The sequence below is a fragment of the Enoplosus armatus genome, chromosome 13 (assembly GCF_043641665.1).
Source record: "Enoplosus armatus isolate fEnoArm2 chromosome 13, fEnoArm2.hap1, whole genome shotgun sequence".
Taxonomy (NCBI): Eukaryota; Metazoa; Chordata; class Actinopteri; order Centrarchiformes; family Enoplosidae; genus Enoplosus; species Enoplosus armatus.
In genome coordinates, this window is record NC_092192.1 from 15230458 (window position 1) to 15244891 (window position 14434).

Consider the following 14434-nt stretch of genomic DNA (forward strand, 5'->3'; position numbering starts at 1 on the left):
CAATACAACAAATACTTCGACCACACCAACAGTATAAGAAGAAATGTGTGTACTGTTTGAGTGCAAAAATGTTGAATAACACTGGGAAGTTACTGTTATGGGTGGCATTATTTTTCAGCCTGTTTAAGGAAACTGCAGATTCAGGCTTTGAGTTTCTGCTTTCAGCTGTTAAAATTTCCAGAGTTTGCCTCCCCACTGCCACTAATCCACAAGGTGCTGGATTCAAAAAATAAGCTGTGACCCAAAGCACAGAAAATGAACTGTGTGTTTGCAATGGAGATTAGTGTGTGGGTGCTTTAACTGCAGATAAGGCAGCAGTTTTTCTTTTTATTCCTTTCAAATGCACCACACATCATTTCACATTTATACAATTCAATCTATATAAAAATAAAGATTTGATTTTGCAATATATAATATATAAGATTCACAATGAAGCATTTGAATATTAAAAAGCATACATAGTCTATTACCTATAAAAAGTATTTTCTTACAAGACTTTCAACTCTCTTTGTGTTAACTGTGACCCCTGAGCTCTCTGACCGAAGCTCCTGCCTTTGTAACAAGATTAAGGTTTCATCTCCTTCCAGGACAGATGGACTGAGAAGAGGAGTGACGCTAATCTCTGCGGTTTCACTTCCCTCTCTCCTTTCTCTAAACAGGGTATGTGAGATATTCCTGGTAGGCGGAATCTGTGATGTGAAATTATAGCAAGTTAATTCAGCAAAGCAGAGAATGCTGTCTGAGCTACCAAATACTGTGAGCAATAATTTGCCTCCCCAAAATGAGCTTCTAATTAAAACAGACCTCACCACCTGGCACTTCAGGTACAACTTTTTATTTTAGGTATTTCAAATTATTATTTGACCCAAGCCTGACACCTCACTTTTCTCTTCTGACCCTGTTGCCTCCTGACATCACACAGATTGACTGACTTTAGCAGTTCTGGTTTGCTTATAATTCAGATAGATTTGAACCTCGGGCAATGATATCTTCCTTCCATAGTGTAAAATCCTATATATAGAAACCAATGAGACATTGTTGGCTTCTGTGTGCCAGATAAATTAAATTAATGTCTTAAAACATCCAGATTTTGCTCCACTGATTTGTCCACACAATTGGATGAAGCAGCAAAAACAGTGTGTGGCTCTGTGGCATACAAGCTGTCTGTGTTTTGCCTCTTCATCTGGTGTCTCACTGCAGAGTCAACATAATACCTTCTCCATCTTTTAGCCTGTAGATGCTAAAAAAAAAGACAAAAGAGTTCTTTGCATGGAAATCCTCAAAGAAAGAGCAATAACCACATTCAAGTGTATTTGCACTGATACAACATTGCAACATGTTCCCATCACATCATTTCAACAAGTCCATCAATTCTGCTTGACAGTGTGGTGGGGAAGCTACTCACCGCATGATAAAGCGCAGTCACAAATGCAAGGGACACACTGTGCAAAGAACCGCTTCCAGCCAGTCTCCTTCTTCTTGCAGTTGTCTATCCGGGTGCAGCCGTGTTTGGGCGGGCCGAAGTAGCTCTTATATGTGCAGGTGGAGTTGCACGTCCCATTTAGTTCCCTCTCACTGACTTCAACCTGTCCACGTGGACACATTCCTGAAAGGCAGGTAGAAAGAAATCATATGATGAGCTAAAAGGTTCATGGGGCAATTTTTGTGTCACTGTAGTCAGTGTTTACTCACGTAGGCAGATAGGTTTTGGGGTCCAGAGGCCATTAGCCTCGCAAGAGCTGGTCGGGCTTCCCACCAGCATGAAGCCAGAGCGACAGGCGTACCTCACCACAGAGCCCACCCACCAGTCGTTACCATACACCACTCCATTATAGTCCACATCTGGCCTCCCACAGTTCACTGCCATACAAAGCAAAGGGAATGCAAAGGCAAAGCCGGACACGAAGCTCCGTGACAGATTGATCAGACAGAGGGACGTTTTTCTGTGTTTATGGGGTTATATCAAGTGTCAACAGACTGTCAGTCATTGTCGTGGTAATCTTACCTCTGCACAGGGACTTGTAGCCGAGCCAGCAGCAGCTCGAGTCTCCACAGCGATCTCTCCTTAGCTCCTGGTGCCGCGCCTTACAGCCTCCTAAACAAAGGGGCGCTGACCCGAACCAATAGATGTCGTCTATGAAGTCTGGTTGGGGATTCCATTCTATCTCACCTACAGTAGATACAGTACATAGTATATTTTTATCTACTTTTTCATACACCACAACTGGACAAACCACAACTATACTCAAAATAAATAAAAAAACCTCAAACCTCAATTTTCAAGCTTGAAAAAGGATTGAAAAATAACATTATACTGGCATTATAGGATGTCTTACCACTACCTTCCACCTCTCCAATCCATCCAGGTAACTGAGATATGGCTCTTTGGAAGGACCCAAACAACAGCAGCAGCAGTGGATATAAATTCATGGTGCCCATTCTCTGATGCATTCAGTTTCTATGAAAAACTGCAGATGGACCAGGTAACTGAGTCTAAGTCTTATTGCCGTCCAGCAACATTCTGTACATCATCATATTTGCAAAGTCAACAGACATGAAGCCATTCGAAGATCAGTCCCAGGAGGACTGCAGAGTGAAGAAGCAGAGAGCAGTAAGCAACACTTAAACTAAGCTGTATGTGCTGCCTAATCTTCTACACACAGCTAATGCCACTACCTGCTGTATGCCATGCTGTGACTGGATACACTGCTGCAAAGGTTTGTCATGATTTAAGTCACCTGATCACAAGATCAAAGCACAAGGGGGTGAGAAGATCACACTGTATTTTTAGGCATAGGGTTGTGAAAAGCAGTAATTGTGTTGTCTAAATATTTGCCATGAAAGTACTGACATTGCATGTGAGTAGCCGATAGTATTAGAATAAAAAAACCTTTATAATATATACACATTTTTTTGGCTTAAAATGATGCTTTGATCTAATGGAGTCTCACTAAGTATCTTAACAAACAATCTGCTAAGATTACTAAGACTACATTTTATACTAATAACATGTCCATTCTAGTAGAGCCCAATATAATCATAAAATGGAGCTGCAGTATAGCAATTACATTCAGCAGGGGGCGCCATAATGGAAGTAAAGATGGTGGATACTGGCATTTAGTGGCCTGTAAAGTCATATGAAATAAATTAGAACGATGCATATTCCTCTCTTCATGACTTGTTAAAAGGAATTAAGCAGAATTTAGTACAACATTAAAGAAAACTGTTGAGTGTGCAACATTAAAAACATTTGAATAAAAACTATTTCAAAGGTGATTTTTTCAAACAATGTGTCACAAGTTTATTCAAGTGTCAAAAAATACACTCTCCGCCCTCGTGAGGCAGGCCCTCTTTACTGCATTCCACACATTTTGGTGAATATTAATGCTAACACGACATTCCTCTAACTCATACCTTTAATCTTCAAAGGTGTGGCTGATCTGAACTTGGGACAGCTCTCCCATCTAAAAGAGAATGACCATCCACTCGGCAGTGCAGCATTAGTATGAATCTCATGCTGAGGATGTTACAGTATGAGTCTCTGAATAATTTAACTGGCAAACAGGTTGTCCACAAGCTCAACATTAGCAAACAAAACACACAAAAACATGTTTATTGCCTAATATAGGCTTATAGTCAAGATGGGTCATTATGGAGTACGCATCCCTTCATTTAGACGCTTTAATTTATTATCAAGTGCCACACTTTCTTTTTAAAATCTCAGCTACCTCTCTGTACCAACACCCATTAAAGGCTCAGAGATTCCACAAGAGTCTTCATACATTTGCCAAGTATCTTTGAAACAGCACAGCTGATTACAGAATGTCCTGTCATGTAAAGGATGTGTATGCAGGACTGTTGTGGCAGTCAAACCACCTGCATTCCTTGCTGCTGAGCAGCATCCTAGAGTTGCTGCATGACAGAGTCCTCCTCTGGTTGTGACAATCCTCCAGTGAGAACGTACAACATGGCCTCTTCCTGACTGCCCTCAGCACCGACGGATGGCTCCTCAGGCCTCTGCTCCTCCAGCAGCACCCCTCTCAGTTCTACCTGCAACTCTGAAGGAGTGGCCCCCGGGGATGCCTCCTCCATCTCCTGCCCCTCTGTCTGGCTACCGTCCTCGTCCTCCTCCCCTTGCCTATTTTGTCTTTCCCTCATTAGTTGCTCTGTCAGTTCCACACTCTCGTAGCGAATCAGCTGCAGCCGCAAGAAGCCATCCTCGTGCTCCTTGTACCTGACAGAGTGACGGAGAGGGCATCAGTGCTGCAACACCCCCACACATCTCAAATTCAGCATTACTGGATTGATCGAGTTTGGTAATTCAGACTTACCTGAACCTGGGGTGTCCAGAGGGCCATTTGAACTGGTGCTTTTTGTGCAGATGAACAGTCAGGTTGTTGCCCCTGGTGAAGCACTGACTGCACACATGGCACTTGTAGCGAGCTACAAAATTCCCCTGATTACGGAAAAGAAACTTTAGAGAACTATAAATTACATTAAAACTCCCTATCTGGGCGTAAATTAACAATCATTTAAAAGATTCCCCTTTTCACCTCATGCCCTCTTTTGTGGTGAATCTTCATGGTGCCAAGGGTACGAGAGGTGAAGCCACAGCCAGGAATGTCGCAGCGGAAGGCCGGCTCGCTGCTGTGGGTATCCAGGTGTTTGCGCAAGTCGATCAGATTCTTACACCTGCAAATACAAAATCAAATGTGGAAGGATTAAGGAAACAATAATGCCAAGTGTGTGTTTAACAGCTTGATCGTGTGTTGCATTGCTGCAGCTTCAGAGGACGTGATACCTGTATTCGCAGTATTCACAGCTGTATGGCTTCTCATTACTGTGGCGGAACTTAATGTGGTTGCGCAGGGAAGAGGGTGACGGACAAGTCATGTCACACAGCGGGCATTTGTAGTGGCTTACTGTACCAACAAGAGGAACACAAACCAGTGATGAGAGTAAATCATCTAATAGCACTGCAGCAACAGGATTCCCTCACTCACTAGGATGCCAAAGTGTACCACATGGTCAAATATAGACATCAGAAATCTATTTTTACTAATGCTTGTGTCAAGCCAAGAAATCCTGGAGAAACAGCTTATTTTACACTGTTGCTATAAAAACACAGAAACGTAACAGAGATTTCTTTGTAATGGGAGTTGCATTTATGGCAACACCAGCGGGACAAAAACAAACTTGTAAGACACTATTTTGGTGGGTTCATTGGGAAAGAATAGCTATTACATCAGATGTTTTATCATCCCAACAATTCGCTCTCAAGTTTAATTTTGAATGGGCATGAACTGAAACCACTGTCCACCTGGCAGGTAGAAATCAATCTAAAAATGCACGACATGGTTTGGAAAATGGATGTTAGTAGTACAATCTGTGTGTGATTCTACGTTAGTTGGCTCAAACATGCAAGAAAGAGCAGTGTGTTCTCTTAAGTCCTCCCCAGCACATGGAAATAACGACAGGTAACAGTGATAGCACAATGAAGGTGGGACTGACCGTGGGTTCTCATGTGGTCTCTGAGTAGTCTTTCTGTTGCAAAACGTTTGGAACAGTGAGAACACTGGAACCTCTGACCTACAGCAAACAAAGCAAGAATTACTAGATGAAAAATATTTGTTGTAAACATTGTTATTAATCTCACGATTGTGTTTTTTTTACCTTCCATGGCACTCTGTCGTATGATGTGGTCAAACAACTTTGTGTTGCTGGCGTACATCCCCCCACAGCCTGGACAAGCCACTACCTTCTCCTGGGTGTGGCTGCGCAGGTGCTCTCGCAGCTTAGGACGCCCTTTAGCAGTGGCCTCGCAGTCTGTAGAACGGCAGGCTCAGAACTTGGACTCAACAATTCTACATTCTTAGTACTGACAAGAAAACGTACTCAGCCTTTAAAACTTCTTTGACCATAAATCAGTTCTGTAACCTTTAGTTAGATGGACATTTCTGAACTATAATCTTGAGATGAATCATGTTAAATGATGTACCTTTCCATCCACAGCGTATTGGGAATTCACAGTCTCCTGCTGGTATATCTATGCACAGGCTATGCATCTCCACATGGCGATAGAACCACTCTGGGTTTTCATATGGTGATTGCTTTAACAACAGAAACACACAGCCAGAAGTATTTAACATTCAAGAAGAAAAAGTTTAAATTCTACTTATCACTTGATAGAAAGAAATCTTCCTATTCATCTCAACTTTGTGCAGTAGGAGGTCATGTCACTGTACCCTTACTGCTTAGCTTCTATTGTCTCATTTGCACAAAATCTCCCAAATGTTTATATCAAGTGAATTTATTAAGGCATGTGAGGCTTTGACTAATAATTGACAAGATGTTGTTATTTATTGGTGTGCAAAGACATGTCTTTGCTTTCCGTTCATCGTGGACTTATTAGCATTAGCTGAAGCATGCAGAGTACCACACCTTGTTTCCTCAACTGACGCCTGCATGTGAGTAGGTGGTTAAACACTCTGCACTTTTCTGGATAATCTTGCCTCACTCCACCAGCAGCAGCACTGGTCTCTGCCAAGCTTACCTCACATTCGTCCCACAGGCAGGTAAAATTGTCTGGGATTTCAGGGATGATGTTGTGGTTTTGGTAGCCGATGGAGCAGGTTCCAATTTCTGGCTGGGCATTAAGCACCTGCTGACCCAACTGCTTCAGCTTAGTGTGGTAACAGTGAAAGAACAGATGTCTTCGCAACTCTTCAGGGCCCTCCACAGAACAGAAACCGCAGTCTCTCCAAAGACAGTTTCTCTCCCCTTGGCACAAAAAATAAAGAGTTTGCATTAGAAGGTGTCGCCCTTTACGGGGCTATGCAGGGCATCAATACTTCTTGTTTATCACCTTTCATTTACTAACACTACAGCACATTGGATGTAAAATGAAGCAATAACTATTTGGTTAAAGTGGAAACTTTTAGCGGTTATTTTTGTGTTTACATGCACATCACACAAAAAGTGTAGGAACTGGGGTACAGATATGGAAAACATTAGACAAATTAAAGTTAAATAAAGTCATCACATTTAATATTTGGTTGCAAATCCTGGCATCTTCCCTGGTGGTAGTTTACAAGCAGGACTCGACTGTGGCCAACTTCACTTGGCCATTTTTTTTGTCATAAAAAAACTCTTTAGCCTCAGCCATTGTCTCATTTCAAGCCAATGTGCTGCAGTACAGAACTAAATCAATGAAAGGTCTCACGACTTCCAGGCTGCACTCTTATATCAATATCTGAAGTACACTTACTCTCCACATAACTAGCTAACGTTACAGCCCTAAATAAACACTAGACGAGTCACAGCCAGACACTTTGAATTATAATACTACAAACTGCTCACCTTCTGTTTCTTCTTCTTCTTCGCCCTCCTCCGCCATGTTCAAAGCCTTCAGGTGAGCCTCCGCATGCTTGCAGAAGTTCTCCATCCGAGTGAACGACTCCTGACACGAGCTCCATTCACACTCCAGTTTAAGTGTTTTCTTGTGCATCCGTTTGTTAGGAGGCATCTCTCTGTGTCCGAGGTGGGCTAAATATGGTGTGATTTACACAGACTGAAGCTACAAACGTCGCCCAGGTTTGAGCATCACCTGGCATCTACCGGTTGCTAGCTAACACCGGGTGCTGGTCGGTAACTGTAACGTTAACCAGGGCGTCTCTAAAGCATTTCACCGGCTCTAATAGAGCTTTACAAACACCACCCTGGAACACTTTGACAAACTAAAAAACATAAAAAGCGTCAAAGTCTTACTTAAGTAGGAGCTTTAACACAATAACTTGCTGTTTAGACGCACTGACATGATGTGAACATCTGAGTTGTTTTGAACCGCGGGCTGCGTGCAGCTTAGAGATGTCTCCCCAGAAACAATGTATACTTGAATTGTTCCGGGTGTAACACGTTCCGCCTCAAAATCTCCTTTTGACTTCAGGTTTTTCGATTAAATGTTGGGATAATTAGGGCTCGAAAGTAACATTTAGGCAAATCCTGTATACATTTTGAAGTACTTGTACTTTACTTGAGTATTTTCATTTTATGCTACTTTATACTTCTACCCTAATATATATTTCAGAGGCAAATATGGTGCATTTTACTCCAATACATTTATTTAGCTGTTATACAATTTACAGAATAGGATTTTACATACAAAACATGGTTAGTTTATGCAGTGTTACAGATTAAAACACCCAACACTACATAAAGGAGTAGAGCCTGATTGATGCCGGTATGTCTGAGCATTTCAAAAATCCCATTTTCTTAGACAAACACGAAAAAGGCATTTCTGATGTTAATTATATCTTTGGCATTTCTGCACTGCAGTTTCCTCTTTGTTGGCTGACTTATACACCAATACCAATCTGTGATAAACTAAAATGGGGTGATAATAAAAACTTTTCCTTTTGATACTTGATACATGTAGCTGATAATACTCCTGTAATTATAAATAAGACTGTGCATTATTTGTAGTTTGTAGTATTTATATATTGTCATATTGTGATTTCTAATCAAGGAACTGAATACTTCTTCAAACCACTGCAAATAATAATGATGGCGCAATCTTATATTTTAATTTTCTCAGCTTTTATTTTTCAATTTGAGCCTTCCATCTCAACAGTAAACAGTTTCTTGCTTGTAGTTCGATCATAAGCAATATAGTCCAGTGCCAGTTGACTTCACATTGTCACGTCTGCTGAACCCTTGGGGGAAAAATTCATATCAGTCATAAAAATACAGCTATGTATCCAATAATATCAAGAAAGTTATGAACAATCAATTCTTGTTACTGTTGTCATGACACCGTTCACCTTCCATAGACCTTAAATAACTTTTAAAGCAATTCTGACACTAAAATCTCACTTAATCTCTTCTAATATCTCCTCTATTTACCTCTAATTCCCGTGATCGTCTTGACTGATTATAGCTTTCTTATCTTTTCACTGCTTTTCTTCACAATCACCATTCTGTGTGCGTTTGTTCAGAGGTAAAAAAAACAAAAAACAAACAAACAAACAAACAAAATGATACTAACTTTCCCACCCATGTTGCAAGGATTGATAGTTATGCAAAATGAAGAGTGAGTGGGTACATTTTTGCTTCAACAGCAGATTCAAGCAATGGACCACCATGCGAATATTTTTATATATAGCATGTCTACATCCATAAATCTGTTATCAAATGGTAATAATTTCTTAGCAATCAGCCATTGACGTCAACGGCCCCATCCCCGCTTATTGTACTTTCCGTTAAAAAACCAAGTACAAAAATATATTTTCAGGGTGGACACACAATAATTAAGATCCAGTTACGTTTTCCTGCTTGTTTACTGAAGCCAGGAGAACAACAAACAGTGCTGCTGTTGATGTCCCACCCTCCACTGTTTTCATGCTCATATGTGAAAAAATGTTCAACCAAAGTGAAATATAGCTTTAAACCCCACGCTGGGTCTTTACTGCAGGTAGAGTCTGAGGCAGAAAAGTAATGGTGAGGTAATGGACTCTATTAAAAAGGCAGATGAACCACGAGCCTGTAAAATAGTTCCATAACAATATCCTATTTTCCCAGTCAGGATTCTCTCCTCTTTCCTGGAGAGCTGCTAGACGTCGTAGAAGAGACGCACCAGATGATAGCGGATCCCAAAAGCCACTGCACTGCCCATCACCTGAGAGAGACACAGAAATGAGCATCCAGTGAAACATTCAGACACTATGACTAACACTAATGCAGACTGTTTGGACACAGCAGGTGCTTTGTTCTACCTGTATGATGAGCATGATGACTGTGAGGTTTCTCTCATGGGTGGGACCGAGTAATTTCAGTACCAGATTTATTAAGGTCATGTTGTTACACTCAATAAAATCATCATCTCCCTCCTGGCCTCTTCGCACCTCTAGCAACTTCAATAACTCTGCCACCTGTTGAGGATCAAAGGCATTATTGTTATCAACCAATAAACACAGCTGGAAGCCTGCCACTGGTCTGCCTCACCTGTGTTTACCCACCTAGACCAATCCTCACTGCATGCACTTTTTCAATAAGCAACCTGGTGCGAGACCTCTCAATCGCTGCCCACATCTCAGCGATTCAAATAGTAATATAAAGAAGTGAGACAAAATGGCAATTCTGTGTAATTATCCAGCTAATTAATATGGGAATTCAAGTTTAATTAGGTCAGAGACTGAATTGTAATCTGCATCATCAATAACGCTGCTACCTGCTCACTTTCATGTATTGAAGGTACACGCTAGCCCTTACATGGGCTGTGGGTTTGATGTGCAAGATGTGCATACAGTACATGAGCAAACATGTTTCGAATCAAAACCAAATATTGCCAATGCGTTCTGACACTGTGGACTGACACTGTGAGTGAAATAGAGCGGAAACAATTAGTTGATTAAATGAATGGTAGAGAGAGAGACAATTAATTGGCATTTATTTCTAATTTTGTTAATCGCTGTTTAGTATTAATAGTATAGTCGTTTAAGTTATTTAGCAAGTACAATTGACATTGACTAGTTTCTCCAATGTGAGGATTTGCTGCATTTCCTTCAGTTTTGTTGGTTGGATCTAACAAGCAATCTGAAGTAATTACCTTGGGCTCTGGGAAAATGTGACAGGCATTTTTAATTTGGATGGTTAAGCGATTAGCAATAAAAGGTGAAAGAGCTTTACCTTCAGAATGAGATGTCCTAATTTAGAGAGGTCCTTTCTTTTGAATTTAGAGTAGCTCATCCCCAGTTTGCCTGTGTCTGGATTCAGCCTTTTATTAGCAGTGACATTGGGAGGAAGAAAGGCCGACATTGAGAGTACATAATCAGGATAAATGAAAAATGAAAAGATATCACAAACAAGTCCATGTGCAGGTTACCTGGGGAGCCGGTGTCTGGGACAGGGGATGATATGAAAAAGCTGAGGCAAGGAATAGACAAAGTTAACCACTTGAGGAATGAAGAACAGCAGCATAGTTTTGCTGAAGTGTCCCAGGATGCCGACTACAGCAAAGGTCATCCCAGCAAAGTAGCAGAACGTGTCTCCCACAAACACAGATGAGGGGTACCTGTGACAGAATAGGTTGCAAGTTGACAGCATAAAAGGGCACTGACATATCATATATACTTCTGCATTTTTCATAGAACTGCCTCAGGTGATAAGTTTAACTTACCAATTGTGGTAAAAAAGTGCTAATGTGGTGAAGAAGAATGGTATCATGAAGTAGAGGGAGAAAACATGGTCATCACGGTAATCTCCTGATAAATTAGGTAACACAAAAAAACAAATGTCACATGAAACATGTTCTGCATTTTGCATGTAATGTAAACGCTGATGATAAGAAAGAAAAAACACCACACACCACCGAGCTCCAGCAGGTTGAAGACGATGATGGAGCCGGAGATAAACAGGGCTTGACCTGACTCGATGCCATTGATGCCTGCTAGGATGTTGATGGCATTTGTGCAGAATACTGCAAGCATTCCCATGTAGACATAGTAGAGGATACCTGTAGAAGATCATAAATTACTTCATCATGAATGCAACAGCAGTGTCATCTCCTACATCAACTGTAACAGATGTGTTTATGTATGTCCTGCTTTATTTTTCGAGGAAGATTCATTTCAACTGCACTAATTTCAGTGGCACCCAGTTGAAAATTAGGAGGAGCTGGAGGATGTGACTGGGGTAGAGGGACGTCTGGGCTACCTTGCAGCTACCCAGACAATATCGCAAACAGCTGCACAACTCACCCATATCCAAGTGCAGCCCGAGCAGGACTCTGAAGGGCTTGGGCACCACGATCACTGTGTTCCCGAAGTTGGTAAAATAGACCATAAGCAGCGGGAGGGAAGCAATGGTGGGAAGTAGAAGCTTGTGTCTCCACCGCAGGTTCAGCACATCATCAGCGAAGCCCAGGAAGATCATGCAACAGATGGCCAGAAGTGCGCCAATAAGCTGTACAAACTGAGCACAGAAACAACACAGAACAGAGTTGGGGCTTCAGATTTGAGACAAACACACACGTTTAACTATACATCAGTCGACTCACCTCATCATGTGGGAAGCCCGTGCACTGATCTCCTACAAAGCAGCTAAGGAAAGGCACTGGGATGAAGCAGAAGAGGATGATGAGGAAGACCGTCCCACTGATGACTCCTTGGGACTCTGGGCTGCAACGAGACCAGGACCAGGAAGAGAATGAAAGCGAGAATTAGGGCAGGAGAAGAAGAAGCATAAGCTAGACATGTTTTACCTAACGTTATTATTAAAAACAAACGGAACGACACCAAATTACAGGACAGATAAGAAAGTGACTTACACTTCCTTTTTGGCTGTTTTGTTTAGGTCCATTCCGTACAACCTGGCTGAGATGAAATGGTCTTTGAAAGCAGGAATGAGTTTCAATGTGGCCATGCAGCCGAGTGCCGACATGAAACAGTTAATCACCAACGGGAGGACGGGTACTGGAGACATTTTGTCTGTTTCTGACAGATCAAATCACGTTTTTAGCTAATCTGACGTTGCCCCCACGGGCGATCGATGAGCGAGCTTTGGCTGTCTTCACTGAAGTAAAAACATGTCATATCGTTATATTACAACAAAATACTTCTCCGTGATTCCGGTGTCAAAGAAAAATAAGTCCATAAGTCACGATGGTAATCCATACCGTCTTTCATTACCAGTTATAGATGGTATTATCTGTCCAATGCCTGGTTGTCTTAACTCCACGTCTGATATCAGTTCAGCCGTTAAGTCCCGAGTGTTTCCAGAAGGAGGTGCTTCCTGTCAAACTCTTCAAAATAAAATGTTATTAAAAACGTCTGCAACGCTTCTTATTAGATGGAAACAATGGTTGCATTAAAGGGACGTCTTTGGTGAATGCATACACTTTGTTATCTTTTTACATAATATCACTATATTTGCTTTGTGTTTATGACCGTTCTTTCTGTACATCGGTGTTGCTCACTTGATTTACATGTAAACAAACACTTAGCTTTAACAGCTTCCTGCAGCTGCGTGTTGACACGGAAGTGACATCTTCTTCTGTGGTTGGCATGTTATCGGTATAATGCGCTTCCGCCACCTGTCATTCTTTCTTTTCATAAAATACCAGGTTGAATTTGCATTCCTCCAACCAGCCTTTTGGCAGATGTAGATGAGATGAGGGCGGGTACATTACAAAATTAGAAATAAACAAGTTTTAAAATGATGCAAATAAATAAACTAAAATCTTAAAAAAACAACATCAAAAGGGAGTGTGGGAATGTGGACTAGGCAAGTGACCAACCTTGGTCCTGGATTAACTAAATTTACTATTCGGCCACTGTATCCATGAACCTTGAAATACAGATCACACAGCATGCTATAGATGGCAGCTTCAATATATTTTGCCCAGAGACCAACCTGTACAACTTTACTTAGGAGTATGCACCATGTGAGCACAACATAAACAAAAGTAAATGAAGGTTTTAGAACTGGATTTTGAGGGCCCGTCTATAGGATAGGGCCACACCATTATATAATAATGCAGGACCCAGTTGATATTGCACTTAAATGGTGGAAATTCATAAACAAATTGACCAATAATAAAATTACCAACTGACACTCAGTGAACCCATGGTTGTTGCCTGCTTGGTCAGTAATCAAGCCTTGTTGAAAAATATTTTTTAACTTTTGAGTTTCCTGCCTATATTTTGAAGGGTCTGCATTTCGCTTCCGTTTTGCTGTTGCTTTCCTGCCCCTGCAGCGCCGCCTGTGGGCCACTGCTGCTCTTTGTCAAATCATCATATCGGAGCGGGTACAGAGGTAGGAGGGTACGACCAGCGGAGGTTTGCAACCCTCTGGAGTCAGTAATGCGCTAACAGAGAGCAGAATAAGGCTTGTTTTTGAATCGATAGATGACAGCAGAGAGACATCAGTCAAAACATCGCCGATGACGCGGATGCGGGACAAACACATTTGTAGTTGGCAGCGCTGCATATTTCCACGAAGCCAGCTTCATGTTACCGATGGCTTGCTTTCGATTACCCGCATCCTGCAGCTCGGACAGTTTAAGCTGAACGGTAGGTTGGTACTAAGCTACAATTGATGATCTGAGTTTTGTCTGCTAACCTGCGCTGCGTCGTCCTCTCTGCTAATGCATGATTCATTCAAAGACATCTACGCAACGTTAACGCAGTTTGTAGTGCATTTGCTTCTGCTTGGTATAAAGTGGTGTTTTGATGTGATCTAAAACCAGCTAATTAAAGTTAAGGCGGGCAAAGCCACCATCTCGGTGTGTCTTCTATTTTAACTTGTGAGTACCCCTTGAGTCAAGATGCCTGACACTGACTGCTGCCACTCACAGGCTAAAGGGAGCTGATCTGCCCTGACTGACAGTCCTGATATTTCCACCTGGACCTGGTGATATGAGAGGCTCCAGGAGACGGTG

At 41.7% G+C, this 14434-nt stretch overlaps 2 protein-coding genes across 3 annotated transcripts; both read right to left on the reverse strand.

Annotated features, from left to right (window-relative positions):
* Window positions 1-3298: 3298 nt before the first annotated feature.
* Window positions 3299-7596, reverse strand: hinfp (histone H4 transcription factor). Its single transcript, XM_070917686.1, has 9 exons — window positions 7360-7596; window positions 6554-6780; window positions 5999-6110; window positions 5674-5826; window positions 5512-5589; window positions 4802-4922; window positions 4554-4692; window positions 4332-4456; window positions 3299-4234 (listed from the first exon to the last, which is right to left on the reverse strand). The coding sequence occupies exons 1-9, from the start codon at window positions 7523-7525 to the stop codon at window positions 3904-3906; spliced, it is 1452 nt and encodes a 483-aa protein (XP_070773787.1). The 5' UTR covers window positions 7526-7596; the 3' UTR covers window positions 3299-3903.
* An 821-nt stretch (window positions 7597-8417) lies between these two features.
* On the reverse strand, window positions 8418-12734 carry dpagt1 (dolichyl-phosphate (UDP-N-acetylglucosamine) N-acetylglucosaminephosphotransferase 1 (GlcNAc-1-P transferase)). 2 transcript variants are annotated; one of them, XM_070917438.1, is made up of 10 exons: window positions 12323-12734; window positions 12053-12173; window positions 11754-11967; window positions 11363-11509; window positions 11174-11258; window positions 10880-11068; window positions 10684-10771; window positions 9771-9926; window positions 9632-9673; window positions 8418-8711 (listed from the first exon to the last, which is right to left on the reverse strand). In XM_070917438.1, exons 1-10 carry the CDS (start codon window positions 12475-12477, stop codon window positions 8688-8690), a joined length of 1221 nt encoding a protein of 406 aa, XP_070773539.1. In that variant the 5' UTR covers window positions 12478-12734; the 3' UTR covers window positions 8418-8687. The 2 variants fall into 2 exon arrangements, with proteins under 2 accessions (XP_070773539.1, XP_070773538.1); XM_070917437.1 differs by having other exon boundaries at window positions 8418-8701; window positions 9539-9673.
* Window positions 12735-14434: the final 1700 nt, after the last annotated feature.

Coding starts and splice junctions, on each gene's coding strand:
- hinfp (XM_070917686.1), bottom strand. CDS start 7,525: ATGCCTCCTAACAAACGGATGCACAAGAAAACACTTAAACTGGAGTGT. Junction 6,781..7,359: donor AGAAGAAGAAGAAACAGAAG/GTGAGCAGTTTG, acceptor TTTTGTGCCAAG/GGGAGAGAAACTGTCTTTGG. Junction 4,923..5,511: donor AGACCACATGAGAACCCACG/GTCAGTCCCACC, acceptor TTGTTGGTACAG/TAAGCCACTACAAATGCCCG.
- dpagt1 (XM_070917438.1), bottom strand. CDS start 12,477: ATGTCTCCAGTACCCGTCCTCCCGTTGGTGATTAACTGTTTCATGTCG. Junction 11,259..11,362: donor CAACCTGCTGGAGCTCGGTG/GTGTGTGGTGTT, acceptor CTAATTTATCAG/GAGATTACCGTGATGACCAT. Junction 9,927..10,683: donor TAGGACATCTCATTCTGAAG/GTAAAGCTCTTT, acceptor GATCCTCAACAG/GTGGCAGAGTTATTGAAGTT.